Source organism: Lutra lutra, chromosome 8 (assembly GCF_902655055.1).
Source record: "Lutra lutra chromosome 8, mLutLut1.2, whole genome shotgun sequence".
In the NCBI taxonomy this organism is placed as follows: domain Eukaryota; kingdom Metazoa; phylum Chordata; class Mammalia; order Carnivora; family Mustelidae; genus Lutra; species Lutra lutra.
The window spans coordinates 63645833-63670988 of NC_062285.1; the positions used below are offsets into that span (position 1 = coordinate 63645833).

Here is a 25156-nt window from a genome sequence, read left to right on the forward strand (position 1 = left end):
GAGAGAGATTGGAGGAAGCAGGCTCCCCGCTGAGCAAAGAGCCCGACGCGGGGCTCGATCCCGGAACCCTGGGATCATGACCTGAGCCGAAGGCAGAGGCTTTAACCCACTGAGCCACCCAGGCGCCCCTAAAGCAGCAATTTAAGTAGTGAGTCTCAGAGATGTTACTATCATTCCTTTTTCCCCCAAACCAGTCTAGTAACTCTAACTCACGGTGGGTACAATTTTATTAAAGAACATCCCTAAAATGCAAATAATCAAGGAAAGCTTAACTGTAGTCTTCTATAGCGAGGGCAGACTCACAACAAGAAAGGATGCTCAGTGTCCAATTCATTAACGTCAGAGACCTGAGGTTAGCACTATAATATTTTGCATAGAAAAATTATACCATGGTAAAGTCAGCAGAAAACGTATATATATTAAATTTGCCTTAATGGAAACAAATAAGTGTGCATATAATATAGATGCAAAATTAGGATCTAGTTGAAAACGGTATGATATATCTATATCTACATCTGTATCATCTTAGCATCTTATGCCAAAAGGGGAAAAATCAGCTCATTTATTTACAGGGGACCAAAAAAAAGCACACACTAAATTGTCTTTGATAATTTCAACCTTGGCAACATTCTGTTCTTTTAATTCCAGCAACTCTATCAATGCACTGTTTTTGCAATGCAACTGGGGTAATTCAAACGTACACCAAGTACATTTTAATGTAGTTTCATGGCAGGTTTTTGGCCTGTCGTTTATTTCCTCTCCGTGATACTCAAATTTCATTTCATTAAGTACTAAGTTACTTCATGGTATATTACAAGAAAATCCCAGCCAGCCGTATTTTTGAAGTGTGAGGGGAAACCTAAAGTGGTGTGTTCTTTCTCAATTGGATTAAACATACACAGTATTTCCTTTGACATATAGTCGTTGTTCCCTTCCCTACCCCACATTTACCACTCCACAAAAAGACACATGAAAGTCCTATATGAACAAAAGACAGCATGTAGTGCCTCTACCTTACCAAAGCTACAAATATGAATAAATCATGCCTATCTTGGAGCACTGAGCTCAGCATTCCATTGTTAGGAACGTAGGAGAAATTGTAAGGTCGGTTGTATAGGTGGTTGCTCTGCCTCAAGCTTCCAGAAGACAGCGTTGGGAGATGTGATCAGAGGAGGACCAAGAAAGACAGAAATGAAGTGGGCCTGGGGAGAACAAAGTTATAGAGCTTTTTTGAAATTCTCCATTTGCCCTACAATGACAGCTGCACTCATTGATTTATCATAGCAAGTTGCATTGCCTCTGGCATGGTTTGGTTACAAAAAGAATATTTAGAGGCGAGACTGGCTTCACAGAAAAAAGAATTGGGGGATCACGATTATTTGCCTAGAGTTTCATCGGCAAAAATGAACCTCCCAGTAAATTCCAAATCCTACTTCCCGTGCTTTCAGACACTTGAAATTTTGCCAAAGCTAATTCCTTTTCAGATTAAGACTTTGATAAACAATATGTAGTTTTAAGAAATCATGATTCATTCATGGCTCCCCTTTGTACTGGACTTAGTGTGGATAAGGGTGGGTAGAGAAGGGCTATCAATGAATATGTAGATTTGAGGTAGATGGAACAAAAGAATTTAAAGTATTTGTACTCTGTGGATTCTCAGGCAGATTAACAATGACTGACATCTATAAAGTCTAAGACTGACAGAGATGTATAGATAAAAGATGGTCTCACATGGATCAATATTCAAAGTGTCATGAACCAAGGATTGCGATCCATTCAATAAGCTCGCATGCACATGTGTGTGTAAGTATACGTGGGGGGGCTTATGTGCTACTGAGTGTGCATGTGTGTGTGCACATACATGGGTGTTGTACGTGTGTTTGTGCATGTGTGTATAAGAAAAGCCAAGGCAAAAGCAGATAAACATGGAATCATAATGAGGTTCTCCTTAAGTAAGAAGGGAAGCTATAAGGGCTAGGGGATGGGGGAAGGAACATTTACCAAAAAAGATGAGTGAACACCAAGATTTATAAATAGTACAAAGTAAGATTTGGGCAAGTTGTGCTGACAGCTAGAGTGATGGGATCGCATCTCAGAAGTCCTCATCTTCTGAAAGGACATGGCCAACTGGCAAGAGGAAGCAGACAATCAATTTAAGGGGACAGTGGTAACGTGTAAAAATGACCAAACATGAAGTCCCTGAAGCATGTCAGGGCTTCTCTGGCTGGAACACGGGGGAGGTGGCAGTTATTTTTACAAAAGAATAATGTCACGGCTTTAGGGCATGTGTGGAGGATTGCAGCTAGATTCAAGAGATTAAACCATCTCCTGATACCTCCTGCAGAGAAGAGCACAGGCCTGGAATCATCAAAAAGGACCTGTTGAGGCTCAAGCAGGGAAGGGGGGGCGGCACACAAATGAAATTCATAATCAGAATAGGACTTAAAAGGTCAGAGAGGATCAACTGCACCTCAGCCATCACTGTCCACAGATAAGGCTGAACCAGCCACTCCACATGGAAATCAGCAAAGACAGTTTCCTCTCTTCCATCATTATTAAGAGAGTCAAGAGAACAGGTGGCGGAGGGAAATCTAAAAAGCCCAGTATGAACCCAAAATAGACAACTGGAAAAGATTAAGTCCTCCAAAAGTGACCTTTTATACCCAAAACCTCACAGACCTCATTTAAAATTTGGTGATGATCTTCCACACTTCCAAATCCTGGTAGCTAAAAATAAGAAAGACATGATCAGTGATAGAACACAGTATGTTCTAAGTCGTTTGCATGTCTGCTATATATTATATCTCTGTGTTTAAATGTATATAATACATATATAAAATATATATTATGTAACTATATATAAAAATATTTGAGATACCACTACATTGAAATAGGAATGTGTCAGGAAATAAAACAGGAAAATCCATAGTTAGAATCTTATTATACGGCTAGAGCACTGGCCATACAAAGGACGTGTTGCTGCAGCTTTGAGGTCTATCTGTGAATAAGCAACAACAAAATATCCTCCACTAAGTAACTGGAGTTTACTGAAAAATTTGGGAGAAAGCTCGTCAAGCTGTTAGAAAAGTATTTGAATAGACTGCTTTCTCTTCTCTCTTCCCAATGTATTGAGAATACAGTATTTCATAAATTGAGCCCAAGTAGATATAAAATGTTTATATAATGATAGCATTTTATAGATGTATGGGGTCTTAATCTACATGCTAGCAATATGACTTACCACTGATGACGTTAAGTTTGAACACACAGCTGGAAGGACATTTGCCAGATTTCTCCAATATAATGTTACTTTTTTTTTAAACCTCCTTTCCATACTGTTGTATTACTTCCTATTCTTTGAGAGCAAGTCACAAAATTTAGTCCATATTCTTCCTCAAGAAATGAGGAGTTAAGGAGTTGAGTTTCACTATCTTGAAGAGAGGAGTATCTATATAAATTATTTAGAATTCTTCTACAGGAGCTTTCTTTCTTCTTCTCTACTTAGTCATTTCCTTCTATCAGGGTGGACTCATGGATATTTATTTGATACTATGAGTTATAATCTAGTACTATTTCATTTATTTTGTTGCTGACCAAATTATTCAAAGTTTGACCACTGGGAGCTCTTTCAAGTTGACTATTGAGTGAGTGACATGCTGCCATCATTTGGTTTTTGAACACTTCTTTACTTTCTGGTATAACAACATATCCCAAGATCATTTTCTCTATTCTCTGCCCCAGACCTAGAATCAGTTATCTGTCCCAAGTGCCCTGGTTCCTTTTATTGAAGAATAACATTAGAAACCAAGATTTGGGCCCCCACTACCACACTGTCATTCCGTCTAAGCCTTCTCAACACACAAAACTAGGAAATATGTGTATGTATTCTAACCTACATATATGCAATATCTAAAATTATGTTAATATCCATTTGTCTCTATCTTAAGCTAAACATGAGTTTATGTTGATATTTCTGACTCTAATCTACCACCACATTGTTCACTGGAGCTAGCCCCACCTCCCTGGTTATCTGTATCTTCCCTTCCCACAGTGAGAAACCTGGCTTCCACTCCCCCACCATTCATTTATTCATTGATCAACCCAGTATATATATATAAAGTAGACTCAGAACTGCTAACCTATAGCCTCTTGAGAAATAATTTTACCAACTACAATACAATTGTTTATGTCTCGTGGCTTTGTTTTCAGTCTTTCAACTCCCAGTCAAAACACTGTTTCCCAAAGTTACTTAGATCAATGTATTTTTTTCTTCTATCTTTCATGTCATTAAATATCCTGCCAAAGCACAGCTCCTAATGTCTGGATAGCATTCCATAAAATCAGCATGCTCAAACTTACATTTCCTTAGGATGTTAATTTGAGTTGCTTTATTCATTATTCTGAGCAATTCATGCCTTGTCCAAACACACAGATAACGTTAGACAAGAAAATAGTCTATCCAGAATCACAGAATTTTAGAATGCAAAGACTTCAGGTATCACCTAGTCTATTCTTACAATCAATGCTAGAATATTCTCTCTCTGACAGATATTTTCTGCAAGAATGTTGAACTCACTGTTTTTCCAGGAGTAGAGTCCTTCTTTGACTAACTGTAATATTTAATATATATATTTTTTTCAGTTCTAGTGTCCCCAGGTAAAACGCTGGGGTTTTGTTGTGGTTGTTAGTGCCAGCATTTAGGACATCAACTATAATCTTTATTCTCAGCTTGCAAATATGTTTTAAAGAAATCAAGTCCTTGAAATTTCTGAAGGTAAAACAAGAAAAATAGCAACTGGCTTTTCATATGAGAACTTAAGTGAAGGTTCTGTTAATACATCATGCTTTATTGGCATATTAAACTATATACTGTACATCTTTTTCTTGCCTAATTCCTGTAATTGAGAGAAAATGATATACAATTACATCAATTTAAACTACACAGAATGTTCTGATCATTGCTATTTGCTTACAAGAGCTGTTATCTCAACATATCCAATCATCAGCAAATTCTTTTAGTTTGAATTATATTGATTTTTTTAAAAGAATATAGAGAGGCAATGTGATACAGTAGAAAGAATATTAAACCAGGAGCCAAGAGCCCTGAGTATTCATTGCCATAGAGACATTAATTAATTTTGTGACCTTGGGTAGGTCACTGAACTGACTTTGTTTCAATTTCTTTGCCAATAATATAAGGATATTAGAACATAAGTAGTTATAGTCAAAGGATTTTTGTACTTTATGTCTTTCTTTAGTCAACCCGAATCCATTTGCAAGGAGGAAAAAGGATTACAGCAAATATATATGTGAGAAATAAAACTAATAATTATTAAATGTATTACGTGTCTTAAAATCTTGGAATAAATGAGGTCACTCTGTGCAGTATGGCACAGGCTCTGAAATCAGCCTGCCCACCCTCGAATCCCAGCTTTGTTGTTCACCAGCTATGCAATTGCTTTCAGCCACAGGCTTTCATCTCTAAAATGCAGATAATAATGATTACCTTGGCGGTATGGATTAAATAAAACAATGACTGTGAAGGGCCCAGTCCTCAGCACGCAGAGAGTACTCAATAAACAGTAGTCATTATGGAACAGAATCATAGGGTTATTTCAATAGTGAGGCAATGACTGAAAAATAACATGGCTGAGTATCACAGAGAAAGGACTTGAAGCTAGTGCTAATCCTTACGTGTAGGTTTAGGCTCCCATATTGTTCGTATCTAATACTTTGGGTAGAGTAATAGGTACTTGGAGAGTGGAATCAATCCTGGATTGATTACCATAGTGTGTCAGTAACTCAGACTTATCCTGGAAAGATAACTATAGCATTGCAATGTATTCACAAAGGACTCCATTATAACCAGAAATAAGGTGGCCTGAACCACAAAGAATCAGGCAGAACAACAAATAGAAAAAGGTGAGAAGTCCCCAAAATTGTTCAGATGCCTTATGTGAGGAGATAGTAGAAGATTACAGACCTGTATATAGAATATCTGTGTGCTTATGATATTTATGTATTCTCAATTTCTTTTTGTTCAAAGATTATACTCATTTACTCTGGCACCAGCCATTGAACAAATATTTATTAAATACTTACTAAATAGCTACTAATACCTGGGAATACTGAGCAAAACAAAACATCATCTCTTCCTACAAGTCACCATAGAAAATGTGGAAAGAGAACCACGAAAATGCAGACTTTATCGGGGCACGGCTGGAAAGAAAAACCTAACCTGTCAATTTTTGTTTCTCGTTGGAGATTAGGGGACTTAAAGTATCTTTGCCTCAGTTCTAGGTGAATCCCATTCAGTGGACACTATCACTTGTTTAGTTCTGAGTCTGAGCCTGGTTATGATCAGCAGGCTTTTGGCAGTTACCTCAAAAGCAGGTAAGTCCTTATATGTAACCCACCTGCTCAGAACCCCAGTGCCTCTAAGAACTGTGGGCAATTCCTGCTCTGAAACTCAGCCCTGTGATAAGATTCTTAATATCCAGGAAAGGGTTTTCTTGTTGCCAGGTACCCACTGGACCTGAAAATACAAGCTGGAAGAGTCCTTTTGTCGCTTCCTGCTGGAACTTCTGTCACCTGAGGGTCCTGGTTCTGCTTCTCTGTGCTTCTTTTTGACCTCTCCTTCCTTCAAGGGCCTAAAGAAATCCGACTTCCTTCATGAATGCTTCCATGACTACCCTAATCCTCTTTGGAAATGTCCCATTTCCACATGGAACTCATGGTCAGTAGGAGACAATTTAATCTTTGTTCAAGAACCATCCCATGTTACCTGCCATTCATTGTATTTATGTGAGTTTAACTTTAACTCACTTGCATGGTTCTTGGGAGCTGGACCATGACGCAGGTTTACTCCATCCTCTGCAATTCTAGCCCGAGGGAGTCTATTTTTGGAGCTTACTGAATGCTGGTTTAGAGTATTTCTGATTCTGAACTACATAAAACAAATAGAAGGACAGATTTCAAGAAGATTGGCAGAGAGCAACATTTACTTTTCAAAAGTTCACTGAGCCAAATTGAAAATGTGTTATGCTAAGAATATCTTCAGTTCCTAAATGCCTGTATTATAGGAAAATATTTATCCTATATGATGTGTTGTCTAAGGCTCATGAAACTTGGAAGAGTTTTAATAAATCTTCATCATTGAATGAAAAGAGTTTATTTTAGTACCTATAAAGGACAACATATCTTAAAAATGCCTTTATGAAAGGTAAGTTTTCTGTTCTAGATTAAAGAAGCCTCACAACCAAACACGCGTTTCTGAGCACTGAATCAGATGAAAACGAAACAAAACAAAATTATTTTTATTTTTTGTCTTTTTTGTTATTTGTCCTCTAGAGAACATTTTGAGACAATGGACAAGCTTTGAATAAGGCTGTAAATTAAAGTATTATAGCAATAATGGGTGCCTGGGTGGCTCACTGGGTTAAGCCTCTGCCTTCGGCTCAGGTCATGATCTCAGGGTCCTGGGATCGAGCCCCGCATCGGGCTCTCTGCTCAGCAGAGAGCCTGCTTCCTCCTCTCTCTCTCTGACTGCCTCTCTGCCTGCTTGTGATCCCTCTGTCAAATAAATAAATAAAATCTTTAAAAAAAAGTCTTATAGCAATATTAATCTCCTGATTGTGACAATTGGACTGTTTAAGTGACAAAATGCCCTTTTTTAGAAAATACAACAAAGTATTTACTCTTTCCTAAAAGAAAGAGTTTAGGAGATACAATGAAATCTTTATTCTTTCCTAAAAGAAGGGCATTGTCTCACATGACTATAGTCCAATTATCAGAATCAGGAAACTAATATTGATACACTATACTTATCTAACTGTATAGTAAATGAGAGAGAGAGAGAGAGAGAGAGAGAATGAGTAAAGCAAATGTCTTAAAATTTGTCAGTTGGGGAACATAGATAAAAGGTATATGGGAATTCTTTGTACTAGTCTTACAACACCTTTGTAAGTTAGAAACATTTCAAAATAAAATATTAGATTTGCAGATCAAATCAGTAGAATATTTAAAGTATTATTTTGGTTAATGTGCTGTCTTAGGCTGTTTGGGCTGCTATAATAAAATGCCACAGACTGGGTACCTTATAAACAACAGACTTTTATTTCTCTCAGTTCTGGAGTCTGGGAAATCCAAGATCAAGGTACCAGAAGATTCAGTTATCTGGTGAGAGCCTGCTTTCTGGTTCATTGCCAGCTGTCATCTCACTGTGTCCTTATAGGGTGGAAAGGGTGAAGGAGCTCTTCAGTGCTTCTTTCGTAAGAGCATCAATATGGGAGCTCCACTCTCATGACCTAACCACCTCTCAAAGTCACCCCCTCCAAACAGCATTACAATGGGGATTAGGTTTTAACATATGAATTCTGGGCAGACAACATTCAGTCAATAATATATATTTTATGTAACACAAGTCTCCTACCTATAAATTCCTATTTTACCTCTTGAGGACTGTATTCCATTTTCTGACATGTGGCTTAAGAAATACAAGAGTCATTCTGACTCTAAATGAACACTGTCCATATATTAGTTTCAACTGAAAATTTTGTTCCAGTACTATGTTGAATGAAAGTGGTGAGAGAGGACATCTTTGTTTTGTTCCTAACCTTAGGGGAAAAGTTCTCAGTTTTTCACCATTGTGTATGATGTTAGCTGTGGGATTACATATATATATGTATACACACACACACACACACACACACATATATATATATATGTGGCCTTTATTATGTTGATGCATGTTCCCTCTAAACCTACTTTGAGTGTTTTTATCCTGACTGGATGCTGTACTTTGCCAAATGTTTTTTCTGCATCGATTGAGATGATTGTTTTTTATCCTTTTTTGTTGATGTGTATATATCACATGATGATGTATATCAAATGGATGGCTTTGCAAATATTGAACCACCCTTGCATCCCAGGAATAAATCCCACTTGATTGTGGTGAATGATTTTTTTAAACGTGTTACTGGATTCAGTTTGCTATGTAGTTTTGATTTGTATTTCCCTGATGATGAGTGATGTTGAGCATCTTTTTATGTGTCTGTTGGCCATCTGGATGTCTTCTTTAGAAAAATGTCTATTCATGTCGTCTGCCCATTTTTTAATTGGATTATTTGTTTTTTAGGGGTTGAGTTTTATAGCTTCTTTACATATTTTGGGCACTAAAAACAAACATCGAAACATTTCAACCTTCAATCCATCCCTTCTAAAAAGAGAGAAAGTACAAGGGTCTTTGGCCAGTGGTGGCGGGGGTTGGGGGGAGAAGGTAAGAACAGGATATTCTGAAAGTAAGAGCTGGCATTATGGAACCAGCACTGCTGGTGGAGTTTATAGTAGACAGGGGTACCAACAGTAGTAGTGGTCTGGTCCCTGAAAGAAATCGCATATTCATGAGAACTGTCACAATCCTCAACTTGTCTTGGATGAGCCCTCTCCTGGAGTCTTCATCTCCCTTCATTTTGATCAATGGCTCACAAAATAAACAATGACTCACTTCCACTTGATTATGGTGACAGAGCTGTCCTGCAGAGAACATGAGAGTATTATTTATCAGCAATTCTGGTTCAAAAACCAATCAGTTGTGAGCTTCCAACAGTGACGAGTGTGCCACAAATTTAAGTTTGTGGGTTGCCGATCTCGGAAGCAGATGTGAACCACAGTGAATCATAGGTTCTAAACAACCAGCTACACCTTGGTGACACTGAGACTTTGTTGCTCCTCAGTCATTATGCAAAAAGGTGATAGCCAATTTTTTTTTTAAAGATTTTATTTATTTATTTGACAGAGAGAAATCACAAGTAGGCAGAGAGGCAGGCAGAGAGAGAGGAGGAAGCAGGCTCCCTGATGAGCAGAAAGCCCGATGTGGGGCTTGAACCCAGGACCTGGGATCATGACCTGAGCCGAAGGCAGTGGCTTAACCCACCGAGCCACCCAGGCGCCCCGGTGATAGCCAATTTTAACTAGAGTGATTTAAGTAAAGAATGATAGCTATTCTGATATAATTATGACCTGAATAAAAAAATCTTAATTCTACTCGGCAGGTTTTGATCAAAGCACACACACAAAAACACTTTTTTAAAGGAGGATTTCTATGCCATCAAAATACATGATCATAGCAACATTTTATTCTGAGACATATGCATTGTGGCCACTTTATAAATATTTGCAGCATGAAGACACATACTTCAAAGTACGCCACCAATGGATCCTGGAAGATGTGAGGAAACTGCAAGAATGAAAATGTCTGGGCTTTTTTCTTCTTTTTTTTTTTAAGATTTTATATTTATTTGAGAAAGTGAGAGAGAGAGCGAGAGATCACAAGCAGGGGGGAGGGGCAGAGGCAGAGGGAGAAGCAGACTCCCCACCAAGCAGGGAGTCCAATGCAGGACTCAATCACAGGACCTTGAGATCATGACCTGACCCATAGGCAGATGCTTAACCAACTGAGCCACCCAGGGACCCAATGTCTGGGCTTTCTAACAGATCAAGTTGTAGGATATCTGGAGTTTTGTTACTATGGAAGACTTGCATTTTTAGTCTACTAGAGATGGGGAGGGGCCATGCTTCATGAGAAAAAATGAAGACAGGCAGAGATTCTCACACTGCCAAAATGGGTCAAGTCACTATACGGTTAAATGCTGCCTACTTTCCTCTAGAATTTATTGTTTCCAGTTTAATTTTGTGCATTTATACTATTATGTGCAAACTCAAGGGAGTTTTTTGGAATCATGACCTACACTTTAGAAACTTAATAAGTATAACTTAGGCTGTATGGCTCACGGGAGTACTCCATTCAACCAGCAGATTTAAGACTAAAGAGGAATAACTAGCCTACCAATTCTTGTTACACAGAAAAACTATACAGTCTTTCTAAGCCTTTATTGAAGGGCATTTTTCTTTCAAAAATTCATAAATCCAAGGATTACTCTTGGGCTCAATGTTACTATTTCAGGTCTTAGCAATTGGAATAAAGCTCTATAATAGAGAGGTCCTATTAAGCAATTTAAGACCAACTTATTTAATTCTTTTTCCTTAAACCTCACTTACCTTTAAGAAATAAGGAGAAGATCCTAAGATAAAAACTTTCACGGTCAGTTGGGGCTGATATTGTGTCACCACAGTTACACACTCACAGTGTTTTAATGGACTCTGTAGTTATAGAGAACGCATGTGATTTGAAACCAAAATGATTTTTAAAGTACTGCAATTAATATTTCTAAAAAATTTTTCAGAAAAAATAACTCATAAGCATTATATATTTTCTTGTAAAGCATCAATTGATCATAAAGTTAAAATACTTTTAATTACTGCTTCATTGTTTTAATGAAGTCTTTTATCTGAAGAATATTTCAGAAATATTGTAGAGTATGCCAGTTTTGAAGGTCCTCACCAAAGTAAGTAATTCAACAAGAATGTACTTAATGCTTGTTGTGTGTCAGATACTGTGTTAAGTCCTAGGAAAACAATAAGTAAGATGTTATTCCTGCTCTCAAGAACTGTGATATCTACAAAGAACTTATCAAACTCAGCATCCCAAATCACAAAAAATCCAGTCAAGAAATGGGCAGAAAATATGAACAGACATTCCTCCAAAGAAGACATGCAAAAATGCTCAACATCACTCAGCATCAGGGAAATACAAATCAAAACCACAATGAGATACCACCTCACACTGGTCAAAATGGCTAAAATTAACAAGTCAGGAAACAACAGATGTTGGTGAGGATGCGGAAAAAGGGGAGCCCTCTTACACTGCTGATGGGAATGCAAGATGGTACAGCCAGTCTGGAAAACGGCATGGAGGTTCCTCAAAAAATTAAAAATAATGCTACCCTATGAACCAGCAATTGCACTATTAATTATATACTCCAAAGATACAAGTGTACTAATCTGAGGAGGCACATGCACACCAATGTTGATAACAGCAATGTCCACAAGACCCAAATCAGTGAAAGAGCCCAGATGTTCATCAACAGATGAATGAATAAAGAATATGTGATATTTGTATACAATGGAATATTACTCAGCCATAAAGAAAATGAAATCTTGCCATGTGCAATGACATGGATGGAACTAGAGGGTATTATGCTAAGTGAAATAAGTCAGTCAGAGAAAGACAAATGCCATATGATTTCACTCATATGTGAATTTAAAAAACAAAACAGATGAACATAGGGGAAGGGAAGGAAAAATAAAATAAGAAAAACAGAGAGAGAAGCAAACCATGAGAGACTCTTTAACTACAGGGAACAAACTGAGGGTTACTGGAGGGGTGGAGGGTGGGGGGATGGGGGTAATTGGGTGATGGGACTTAAGGAAGGTACTTGATGTAATGAGCACTGGGTATTACGTGAAACTGATGAATCACTAAATTCTACCTCTGAAACCAATAATACATTGTATTTTAACTAAATTGAATTTAAATACAAAGTAAAGAACTGTGATATAGGCAGAAATATGTAGAGAATTTAATCATCATTTTGACTGTAGTACAGTTCTTTTAAAATTTTAGAGGAATTTTAATTTAAAACCTTATGAACTATTTATTCAACTAAAGAATGAAAATTACATACATGGTAAATTTTTACCACAGAATTAATTTAATTTAAGAGGCTCTAGTTCAATATCTGTGCAGACAATAATTTGAAATGAGCTCTCTTTTAAAAAGGAATAAGCTCGGGGCACCTGGGTGGTTCAGTGGGTTAAGCCTCTGCCTTTGGCTCAAGTCATGATCTCAGGGTCCTGGGATCAAGCCCCGCATCAGGCTCTCTGCTCAGCGGGGAGCCTGCTTCCCTCTCTCTCTCTGCCTACTTGTGATCTCTGTTAAATAAATTAATAAAATATTTTTTTAAAAAATAAATAAATAAAAAGGAATATGCTCTGAACAAGACAAACCAATAAACAGCAAACCAGCGAATATTTAAAATTTTCATAAGGAATATATTCATTTCTAAATATACAGACATCCCTCCAATCTTCTCTCTTGCCTTCTGACAATAACCCCTGTACTACTTCTTCCTCTTCTAATCATAGCTCAACCCAGTACAGGTCTGGAAACATTCCAGAAAACCATTCTTGCAGAGGTCACCAGCAAAATTCTATAGATGCTCTGCATTTTGATCTTATCTGGCCTCTATAATACATACTTTCCCTATTTTTCATTCTTCCTGTCCTCTCTTTCTCTGTCTTCTTTATAGATCCTTCTTCTGCCTGTTCCCAGATAAAAGAGCTCTACAGGTTATATCACAGATCTTTTATTCTCACTCAGCATCCACTCACATTCTTTCAATAACCAGATACATGTAGGTAACAACTTCTAGGTGAGAGTGAAAATATAAACTGAAACACAAATTTTAGTAATATTTCTGTCTTGGATCTCAATCCCTCAGTCTTCGTGTTCAGATCCATACAAAGAACTCTCTACTAAGTCTCCCTCTCTCTCTCTCTCTCTTCTAGTTGAAGTAGAGTTTACACACAATGTTACATTGGTTTCAGGTACACACATAGTGATTCCACAAACGCATAACATTATTCTATGCCCACCACAAGCATAGCTACCATCTGTTACCATACAATGCTATTACAATACCACTGACTATATTCTATAAGATATGCCAATTAGTGTATCAAGCTCAACATGCAAATCTGGGCTTATTACGCTCCCACCAAGACTTACTCCCCTACCGCAAGGTCCTATCTCAGTGAACAGCATCGCCATCTGTTCAGTTGCTCAAGCCTAAATACTCAAAGCTACACCTGAATTTTCCTTTTGCCTCACTCCCATAACCAATCACCATGTTTCCTCCCATCTGAGGCCTGCTGATCCTAGGATTACACTCAGGCTCTAGTTCCTTTACAAAATCATCCCTGGAGCTCTCTAAGCCCCACATCACAGCACCCACCCCCACAGCTGGCATTGCCTGCCCCCTCACACCCTGTATTTCTCATCAGACAGAAAATTAGGCTGTCAAGAGTCCTTATTTTCTTTCAGAACTGTGTTCTCAGCACCATGGAGAGCACCTGGTGCTGAGTAACAGTGCTCCTAACACCAGTTAAAACAAAATAATGACTAATACACAATAGGAAGTAGGAAAGCCGGGACTGAAAGTTAGGCAGCTGGCTCTAGAGTTTGTGCTTCTAACCGCTATTGCACATTGCATTCAGCCCTTAATAAGTACTGATTTAAATAAGTTAATAAAAACAGACTTGCTCTTAATTCAGCACAATTAAGTCTGGAGGGGCATGGGATTGTGTAATGTTCAGATATAAATAGATGCCTAAGAGCTAAATCTCTCAGGCACAAACAGAGAATGTACTTTTTAAATGAAAAACCTCCAAATAATATGACAATAATGTGACAAGACAGTAATGCAACATCAATCACCTTTTTATCCAGAAGTAGAAAACTTGGATCTCTCTGCTTAGAAGCCAGACTTAAGTGGAGCCTGTTAACTTTGTGCGGTGACTGGTTCAATAGGTACAGTTACTTGATTTAGGCTAGAAATGTCCTGCTTTTTCTCAGTTACAGAGGCAGTTTTTAATTAAAGATAGACAACCGTTTCACAAGACATGTTGAAATGGAAGGAAAGCTGAAGGCTACAAGACAAAATTCATCCAGAAAAAAGACACAGGCTAATTTATTATTTGGGAAGTGAGGCAAAAAGTTTTGCATACTATAGTTGCCCCAGAACCTTTCATGAATTATTGTCTGATATAAAATTTTTCCTCATAGTTACGATGGAATTATACAGAGCATAGTAAATTAAAATTAGTACCCTCTCATTATAAATCCAAAAAAGAGTAATACTTTTCTAGTTAAGCATGTAGAGTCATAGGATCTTTAAGTTGGATGAAAATTGAGAAGTGATTTACTTTTTTTTCTCATTGAATGTGAAAATCCTTCTACTATATCCCTGATGGATAGGGAGTTTTTGCTGGAATACTTCTACTGACAGGAAATACAGCATTTCATCAAGCAAGTTCACTTAGCATTGAGAAGCTCCCATTCTTCCAGACATGAATTCTTTCAGACAAGAATCTAAATCTACGTCCATGTGACTTACGTTCATTAGCCTATATCCTAGTCTGCTTGGACTGCTACAACAGATACCATAGACTAGCTGCCTAATAAAAAACAGACATGTGTTTCTCACAGTTCCGGAGGCTGGGAAGTTTAAGGTCAAGGCACCAGCACGGTTTCATTTGGTGAGGTCCTCTTCTTGGTTCACAGCCAACACTCCCTCTGTCTTTACATGATGGAGAGGGCTAGGAATCTCTCTGGAACCTTTATTATAAAACCACTAATCCCATTCATGAAGAATCTACCCTCATGACTCAAGCACCTTCCAAAGACCTCACCTTCTAGTACCATCATTTGGGCATTAAGGTTTCAAAATATGAATTTTGGAATGACACAAACATTCAAATTAGAGCAGTCCCTATTCTGCCCTCTGGAGCAAAGCAAACAGAATTACTCTCTCTTCAATATTTTAATCTTATGGTAGAAAATAACATGGCAGAGCTGAAAAGGATCACACAGAATAACAAAACACATCCCTTTTAAAGAACAAAGAAAGGAAACTCGCAGTTGTCATACCAGGCATCCCTGTACTCAGATACTAGAGAGCTATTGCTAAATCCTTTCTGACTGACCTTTCCCCTGATTCTTCGGTCTTTTTATTACTTTACTATATTTGATTGTCATTTGACGATTATCATGTGACTCTCCCAGACCATGTATATTAAGATAATAATCATTTCTTGATTAGCCCTTGTCTGGTGAAAGCTAAACAATTTTGTTAGACTTTACTAATGACTGTGATCTTCAAAACAGGACACACAGCAGCAGCTACATCTGTTTCCCAGTTAAGGATTACGATAGTCATGATGAAGAGATGTCCACCCAAACCATTATAGCACTAGAAAAAGTAGCTTTTAAAATATAGGGGTGCCTGGGTGGCTCAGTTGGTTGAGCAGATGCCTTTGGCTTGGGTCATGATCCCGGGGTCCTGGGATCGAGCCCCGCATTGGGCTTCCTGCTTGGTGGAGAGCCTGCTTCTCCCTCTCCCTCTGCCTGACTCTTTGCCTACTTGTGGTCTCTCTCCATCTCTCTGATAAATAAATAAAATCTTTAAAAAATCTTTAATCATTTAAAAAATGATTTTTTAAACCATTAAATGATTTTAAAAATCATTATCAGGTTCTCCTAGAGCATCTAAGTAATCGCAGACCGGAGTATTAACAAATGTTTGCCACTATAACACCTGGGTTATCATTTTTCCAGCTTCTATCATCAGTGGTTTTGTTTTGTTTTATTTGCCATTTGCTGTCCAGCCCTTAAGATAAAAATTCCAGCCTTCGGGAGCCTGGGTGGCTCAGTGGGTTAAAGCCTCTGCCTTTGGCTCAGGTCATGATCCCAGGGTCCTGGGATCGATCCCCACATCGGGCTCTCTGCTCAGCAGGGAGCCTGCTTCCTCCTCTCTCTCTGCCTGCCTCTCTACCTACTTGTGATCTCTGTCTGTCAAATAAACAAATAAAATCTTAAAAAAAAAAATTCCAGCCTTCTGTTATGGCAACACTCTGCTCCTAGGATCAATTTCTGTATGCAGCAGGATGCAGTTTCAAACAATCCCCACATCTCAGGGGCTTAATATTTGCAAAAGATTATTTCTCACACTATATGACCACGGTGTTGTTAAGAATTCTTGGTTTATGCTTGGTTCCCTAAATGATGAGGGCTCCAACTAGATGTAGACTTCCATTGTTGCTACTGACAGAAGAGCTCCCTTTAGTGCTTCTCTTTGGCAGTTAAATGCTACCTAAGGATGCTTGGGTGGCTCAGTTATTTAAGACCTGACTCTTGAATTTCATGGTCATGGGTTCAAACCCTCCATTGGGCTCCATGCTAGTCTAGAGCCTACTTAAGAAGAAGACAAGAGAAGAAAAAGAAGAAAGTTTCTACCTAGCTGTGACATATGCCACTTTTACTCACACTTTAATTGGTCAAAGCAAGTGATGTGGTCGGGACGGGGGCGGCAGAAAAGTGCAATCCTCTCCTGTGTCTGGAAGGCAAAGAACTGGAGTATTTGTGGGAGCGCATGGGTGGCTCAATGGGTTAAAGCCTCTGCCTTCGGCTCAGGTCATGATCCCAGGGTTCTGGGATTGAGCCCCGAATCGGGCTCTCTGCTCGGCAGGGAGCCTGCTTCCTCCTCTCTCTCTGACTGCTTCTCTCCCTACTTGTGATCTCTCTCTGTCAAATAAGTAAATAAAATCTTAAAAAAAAAAAAAAAAGAACTGGAGTATTTGTGAAGCCCAAATGAACACCAGATTTCTCAATCTCTCCTTTCACCAATTGGTCTACTAATCACAGAGGAGTGTCTCCTTATTTTCTTTTTAAAGTTAAGTCGCTGGGAACTATTATCCCAAGATGCTTCCCATAAAAAGCATAAAAACTGTGCCACAAGGGAATAAATAAAACGGGGAAATAGAAGCTAATATAAACATATTACTTGATTTTAATTTTTTTATTGAGTATAGTTCATACACAATGTAATGTGAGTTTCGGGTGCATATTTCTCACTTTTTTATATCTTTGTTTATGTATATATTGGCTCCAGATACAAGAGAGTGGAAATGTTTTTCATGGCCCCTCTAGAAAACAGAAACAACATATGGAATTAACCTAGAGTTTAAATTCTTAGATCTTTATTCTTCTTAATTGTCAAAAGGGCTGGGAGAGTGATTTCGGAAGGGAAGTTCTATAAATATTCTTCCCTCTCCCATTTAGTATTTTCATTTCATTTTTTAAAGATTTTATTTACTTATTTGAGAGACGGTGAGAGAGAGCAGGAGCAGGGAGGAGAGTGAGAAGGAGGCTGTCCACTGAGCAAGGAACCTGACCGCTAGACCCTAGAATCATGACCTGAGCCAAAGGCTTAACCGCTTAACCGACTGAGCCACCCAGGTGCCCCCATTTAGTATTTTCATATACAAAGACAATTTAGTCTCACCCCCAGCATAAAAAGCCCATGTGTTATAGCAGCTTTTTTTTTTTAAGATTTTATTTATTTATTGGACAGATAGAGATCACAAGTAGGCAGAGAAGCAGGCAGAGAGAGAGGAGGAAGCAGGCTCCCTTCTGAGCAGAGAGCCCAATGCCAGGCTTCATCCCAGGACCCTGGGATCATGACCTGAGCCGAAGGCAGAGGCTATAACCCTCTGAGCCACCCAGGCGCCCCAGCAGCTTTATCTTGACACAATTATAGATAGAAGTAAGAACAATTTTCTTCAATATAGAGACATCTGTCACAGGAATCAAGGAAGAACTCAACCACACAGTTGCAAATCCACACAGTTGCAAAATAGTTTCTGACAGACACTTGTGAGTTAAAGCAGCTACACGTAGGTCAAAGGTAAGCTTACTAGACCAAAATTGCATGTTGTACTGTTGAAACTGCTACACAGAATCACACTGCAACTTAAGAAAGCTTTCCTTTGCAAAATTTCTTCTCCAGCATAGGTTTTTCCCACTAATCTCTTCCCTTAACTGGGGCAACACCAAAAGAAAACAGCACTTTTTTGACTGGGTAACACATAGCGTGTAAATACTATCTTTTGTTTCATCTGAAACCTTGCCAATGATTTCTGTACGTTATCTCTTAGAGCTAAGAAAACATGCCTTTTATACTTACTAAATCTCTTTTATCCAAAAAGTATGAACAAAACAGAAAATTGTGTTGCTTCCCACATAATTTCCATATTCAACTTTTTGCATCAGATTTTCCTTTTTTAAAACCCTGAGAACTGTTGACAAGTTAATCTAACTGTATAGAAATGGATAAAATAGGAAAAATATTTTTAGAGTAGCATTTAAATTTTCCTCAGTTATTTTATGTTCTCTGTGATTTGAAATACTACTTTTGAAATATAACAATGAAAAACCATCTCCCAAATATATTATTAATAATCGATAATTTACAAAAAAACACAATGACTACAAGAATAAGTATGAATGTATTGGATTGAATTGTTCTACATTCAAGCATATTATCTATTTGCCAGTGGCTAATTAAATTATTCTTATAATATTTAAAATACTCTTTAGGTCATCATTTGGAATGATGTTATCACATAGGTCAAAAATAAGCCCATTAATATAAAAGGGATGGTAGACCTGAGTAATAATGTTCAAGGAACACACACTAAGATGCTTAAGGAAAAAATCTGGTATGGATTCCTCTCCACTGAATCAGCAATTGCAATTAAGGGTAGCTAATGACAAAAATCAGAGGGCCTTCAGATTACTGTAGACATGGCTCACTTTCACCAATAGTACAAATGTGACCTGAGTAACTTTCCATACTGAACAATAATCAGCAGGCTGCCTTTGAAGATGCATTAAACAAAATAAAATTTATGTAACCATAGTAAGTTAATATTGTTTCAAGATAGTTCATAAATGCTTTTAATATTAACATCTACCTTTTTTAAAATTATGATTCCTACAACCTCTATAGAGAATTCTATAGGGTGGAATCACTGCCCCAGAATCTCATATTCTCAATATAGCACCATAACCTAAAACAGGATTAAGGTTAATCATGTGAAAATTTGCACACTGATGTATCCTTTGTTCTAGAGGTAGTCTAGTGTAATGATTAAACACTGGGTCTCTGGAGTTAGAGACCTATGCTCTCAATAACAGTGCCTACCTTATAGTGTTGTCCGGATTAAATGAGTAAATAAATAGAATGTTAAATACTTAGCATAGTGCCTGCAGCAAAACATATCCTCAATAAATACTTTCTATAATTATTATATTGTATATTATTCAGACAAGCTATATGGGGAGATGACACGCAGGGAAAAAAGAATATGAAGGTTAAATGCACCATAAAAATAGGCCACACTTGACTCATAGAGACAAGGTATAAATAAACATCCACAAAATCATACTCATTTTTACAACACTACTTGAAATCTACTTTTGTTTTCCTTCTAAGAATTGAGTTCAAAATGCCATATATCTCTACCAAAATTTAATTACAGTGTTAAAGCACAAAGATAGCTTAGAGTGTATATTCTGCCCCCTGATTTTTGTAGCTTGTACAGGAAAAAAAAGAAGTCAATGCCCAGAATTAAATCCAAGAACCAACAAAATATTTTTTCTATCATTTCAAAAGGCAGGGAAGCAGGATGAAATGTAGCCGGCACAAGTTATCATCAACCCCAGCCCCTCTGAGCATTAGTACACACCGTTTCATACATCTGGTTGACTCTGTAGTTGGGCAGTATCACCCAACCAGGCAAAGTGCCCTTCTTGCTGACTCCTTATTGCTATCTTTTCTGTCTAAACTTGTTCAAATACACATAAATAGTGGTGATTCGATGAAAAATAAAGTTCTATAAGACATGGATTATTTTTTTAATTGCAATGATTGGGCTGGAGAGCTAAAAGAAATTACATAAAGAAGAAATGCCAATGAGCCAGATGTGATTTGTAAAGAGGTTTCCTCTCTGTGTAACTCCTTCAAAGCAAAATTATATCCTGTCAAATATACTGGAAATTTAGAATTTACTGGAGACATTTTTATAGCAGATTTCACTGACGAAAATTACAGCTTGTTTTTGCTGAATCAAAAACCTACTTACCTCTGGTAAAATATGTATTACTATATTAGCAAATGTATCTCTTGTAAATGTGTATTTGCAACAATGTGTAAGCAGAAAGTAATTCATATAATCATCAGGATGATGTTTTAATCATCTTAATGGAACACAGTATCCACTGGAAATGCCTCTCTACACAGAATTCTGTGTATCTTAAAAAAAAAAAAACAAACTACATCCAACTCAAGTTTTTTGTGAATCATGCAAGGCAAAAATCAATAAATGAAACAATTTCTTACCAGAATAAAATGATCCTAACATTTCCTTTCTTCCAGAAAGCTCTTGCGGATTTTCCCCAATCAGGATAAGGTTTGTCCTGAAGCATCATATCAGTGACCTGAAGCAACAAAACAAACTTATTTAGCACTTTCAGAAATCCTACATGTAGGTTTAAATATTCATGTAATTTGCACTTTATTGAGAATAAAATGTTTGTATTTTAATGCTAGAATATATGCAGAGATAAAATTAAGAATAGACTTCTTTCAATTAAAAATTTTAGTTTTTAATTAGTTTTAATTTTAGTTTTTTCATTTGACTTTACATAATGAGTGAGCATATTTAAGATGATTCAACATGTCAACTACTGAGATTTTTTTAAATTTTTAAGGTAATCAAGATTACCTTATATAAGAAGGCATCTTTAAGATACTATTGACCTCTTCATAGAAACAAAACATAAATAATAAATAAAGTACCATAGTTATTGGTATTTATTGTCTAAATTCGAAAATCCGAAATCCAAATATTTCTTTCTCTGTCTAGATTTTTACATAAATCGCTAGTCAAAATATTATCTTCCCTTCTCTCCATTTTTTCTTTCTATGGTGTGAGGTATGGGACTTGACCCAGTTTTATAAACTATTTGTTTTAATACCTTAGCATTCCCCCACCTCCACACCATTTGCAGTTCTATGTCTTCTTCCAAAAATATTCTACCTCTCTTTCTCAGATGCACAGATTCTGCCCATCTTCTGAGGTCTAGACAAAGTCACATCACCATCACACACTGTGATGTCTTCACTGTCCCCTCCAACCATAGCTCTGGATCCCTCCTTCTTATGTGGCTCACTGCTTTCAACTTTCTATTTTATTTACTAGATACATTTGTTCTCTCTACTAGGCTTTAAAATCCTTGAAGGTGAAGATTTGTCTCTATATCCCTTTCAATGTCTAAGTTTCTTTTATAATATTTGCTTAAAGAAGAAATGACAAAATGATTTTATATAAATGCTTATTTTTGAAAATGCATAAACAAAATAAATTGCTCATTGGCCACATCCCATATTAATGGTTTCAGAAAATGTCCAAAGTATCAGAAATAGGTAACCTATTATAAAATCATTTTTAAAAGCCTGATGGGATGCGGAATGAATTTCCTTCTTTCTTCTCATAAAAGAAAATGTATTTGTATATGGGTACACACAATCACACACATACACTTTTTTTCTTTTCTTCAAGAGAAGAAAATATTGTTACTAATTGGATTTGCATTTAATAATGTTCACATTCAAACAACCAAAGCCAATTCAAAATTAAGAAAATTTATACAGAATGAATATAAATTGAGTAAGGAAGAATTCTCCTTCCTTAGAGAATTGAGTAAGGAAGAATTCTCACATCCATTAAAATATACCTCTCTTGCTCTTAAGGTGTTAATATTGCACTTAAGTATAACTTCCAACAATGGTCTGACTTGCAATGGGTGAAATTTAATCATTTATGATGAAATATTTTTATTCAGTGGGAGTCTTTCTGGATCAATGACCCCTTCAATCCTACTGGACTTTCTGTGGAAGGCACATCAATTCTCAAGCAAGCCCACCTTGTTGTGCTACACAGCAGCCCAGAAATGGCCTCTGGAAATATGCCAGGGCTTCACATGCTCATTTAAAATGCAGTCTGAGGGCGCCTGGGTGGCTCAGTGGGTTAAGCCGCTGCCTTCGGCTCAGGTCATGATCTCAGGGTCCTGGGATCGAGCCTCGCATCAGGCTCTCTGCTCGGCAGAGAGCCTGCTTCCTCCTCTCTCTCTACCTGCCTCTCTGCCTGCTTGTGATCTCTCTCTGCCAAATAAATAAATAAAATCTTAAAAAATAAATAAATAAATAAATAAATAAATAAATAAATAAATAAAATGCAGTCTGAGCAGAAGTTAAGGAGCCCAGTCTCCAGGAAACACTCACTCTTAATTCTTCTTTATATTCTTTCTCAACATAATATCTTAGACTGGAACTCCCATGTTTCTCTTGGTTGATGAGAACCAAAGGAAGTTCACTGCTCTTCACCAAGTAACACTGCAGATTTATACCAGCTCTAACATAGGGCTTACAATAATTTTGTGTGATGTGGCTTTGAAACTTCAAATTCAACAAATGTCACAAATGGTTTTAATACAAACTCAGTTAATTTCTTGAAGTTGTTAATTACATTGATAATTGTGAATGCAACTAACATTAAAAATTCAAAAGGGAAAATCATTGACTTCACTCCTTTTTAGGAAGAAATTTATGATTTTCTCATTTATTTTCTTCTTTATAATTGAAATTTACAAGTGTTTATTTTCTCACTCTAACGCTCATGCATTGTATCGCTGATCAAAGAAAATTCATGATATTGTCAGAATGAACAAAGGGAAGATGATATAATAAAATTTAAGCATGAATCAAGTGAGTTACGCTATTACTAAAAAGTGAGACAAGGCAAAAGTAGAAAAATTTAAATTCCATATATTCTTGGGTATAAAAAGCGTTTTAAATCATAACTTCCCTTGAGAAAGGAATTGTTACTCTCCCAAACAACAATTTCATCCACTACTCCTTTGTAACTTTCTTCAATAGCAACTCTTGTGTTAAACTTTATTTTTACAAAACCTCAAGGTTCAGTAAATAAATACTTAAATAAATATTTCATGTTTTACCAGCTTCCTAAAAGATTTAATTAATTCTGTTCAGCAATATTTACCCTGTTCCAGAAACAGTCTACATGGTAATAAATATTTCCAAGGAACAGAATGATTACTGGGTGGATTTTATTCAATTTTCCATGTTTTCTCCAGGGCACTTTCTGGGAAATACTTATTATATTTTCTAGAAGAAGGCAATCTGCTGCTGTATGACCAATTATTACAGCAGCATGTTTTGTAAAAATGACATTCAAGGATAAAGGATTTTCTCGGGAAAATGGCAAGATGAGGTAAAAACAAACCAAAAAAGCAGCACACTTTTTTCTTTCTTTCTTTTTTCCTGATTCCAGACAGCTGGTCTTTTTCACCTCCAGTTCCAACTCTTTATTTTAAGTCATATCATCAGATCGATGTCAGGTCACTTGCAGCTAAATTGGCAGGAGCAGAGACAGTCATTAAAGGGATGCATTCAATAAAGAAAAATCCAATTACCTTTTGCATTAGAGAAATCAAATTCATTTCTGGTGTTGGTCAAGGACAGTCTTTGTGGGAAAAGATGCAGGAAAGGCAGGACTAAAGACCATGCACATAGGTTGCTGTGTAGCATAAATACAATACGAAATTTGTTGATGCCTCTCCCACAGAAGGATAGCTAGAATTCAAAATCCCAGGCCTTTCTTTCCAAACTGGGAGAAATTTGTTTAACTCTTTGAGTGCCACAGTTCTTGCCTTTCTCCTTCCTGCCTAGAGAGTCTTTGCAAAAAATCCAGAACTCCATTATAGCCTGATCACATTACGTCTTGTCGGGTGGTTTTTTCAGTAAAATATAAGCTGTTCTAGGGCATAGGTATTGTGCAATCTGAGTAAGAACGCGAATGTTGAGATTTAAAAGTCAGTAAGTGACTGCAAAAGTAATTTATCTCTACAAGAATCTAAGTGGAAACTTTGATCCCCCATGAGTTGAGCTGATGTGACGTGGGGGAAAAATGGAAGCACGAAGGCAGCAATGACAACAGTCATAGCATACATTTGCCAGAGAACTTCATGGATTACAAAGCTCCCAGAGGTACTTTTTTTAACAATTGTCATAGCGATTTTATAAAGTGAGTCATTATTTTCCACCATCCACCAATGGAGAAAGAGAAATCAGTGAGATGAAATAACCCATCCAGGGTCACACACTTAACAGACTCTCCCGGGGAACCAGCTCTGAAGCCAGTCTGCCTGGATGACTTCGAGTTTTGTCTCTTACTATTTTTCTATTTGGGACAAAGTAATTAACCTCTCTGTACCTCCGTTTCGTATTCATCATTATTCATCGTGTATGGACACACAACAGATATGAGCAGGTGTTCTAAGAATTATTGGTGTTTTGTTGTTATCTAGAACTTCTACCTAATTATTTTCCTTCACGGGACTGTGTTACATAATTGGATTTACAGTCAAAGGGCTTGACGATCAGTCTCAGCTCATCCATAAAGACCAGATTATCATGTACTGAACTATTAGAAAATGATAAAGATACAGCATGATGTTAAAATATGTCACAGCCTGAAATGGTTGTGAAAAATCAAA

General features: G+C 37.2%; 1 protein-coding gene across 7 annotated transcripts in view; it reads right to left on the reverse strand.

The window, feature by feature from the left end:
- TMEM117 (transmembrane protein 117) overlaps positions 1-25156 on the reverse strand; it is a 515843-nt gene that overhangs the window by 174251 nt on the left and 316436 nt on the right. For all 7 annotated transcript variants that reach the window (XM_047742336.1, XM_047742332.1, XM_047742334.1 and 4 more), the window contains one exon: positions 20919-21016. In XM_047742336.1, the coding sequence (XP_047598292.1) occupies positions 20919-21016 (98 nt within the window). The remainder of the gene's footprint in view (positions 1-20918; positions 21017-25156) is intronic.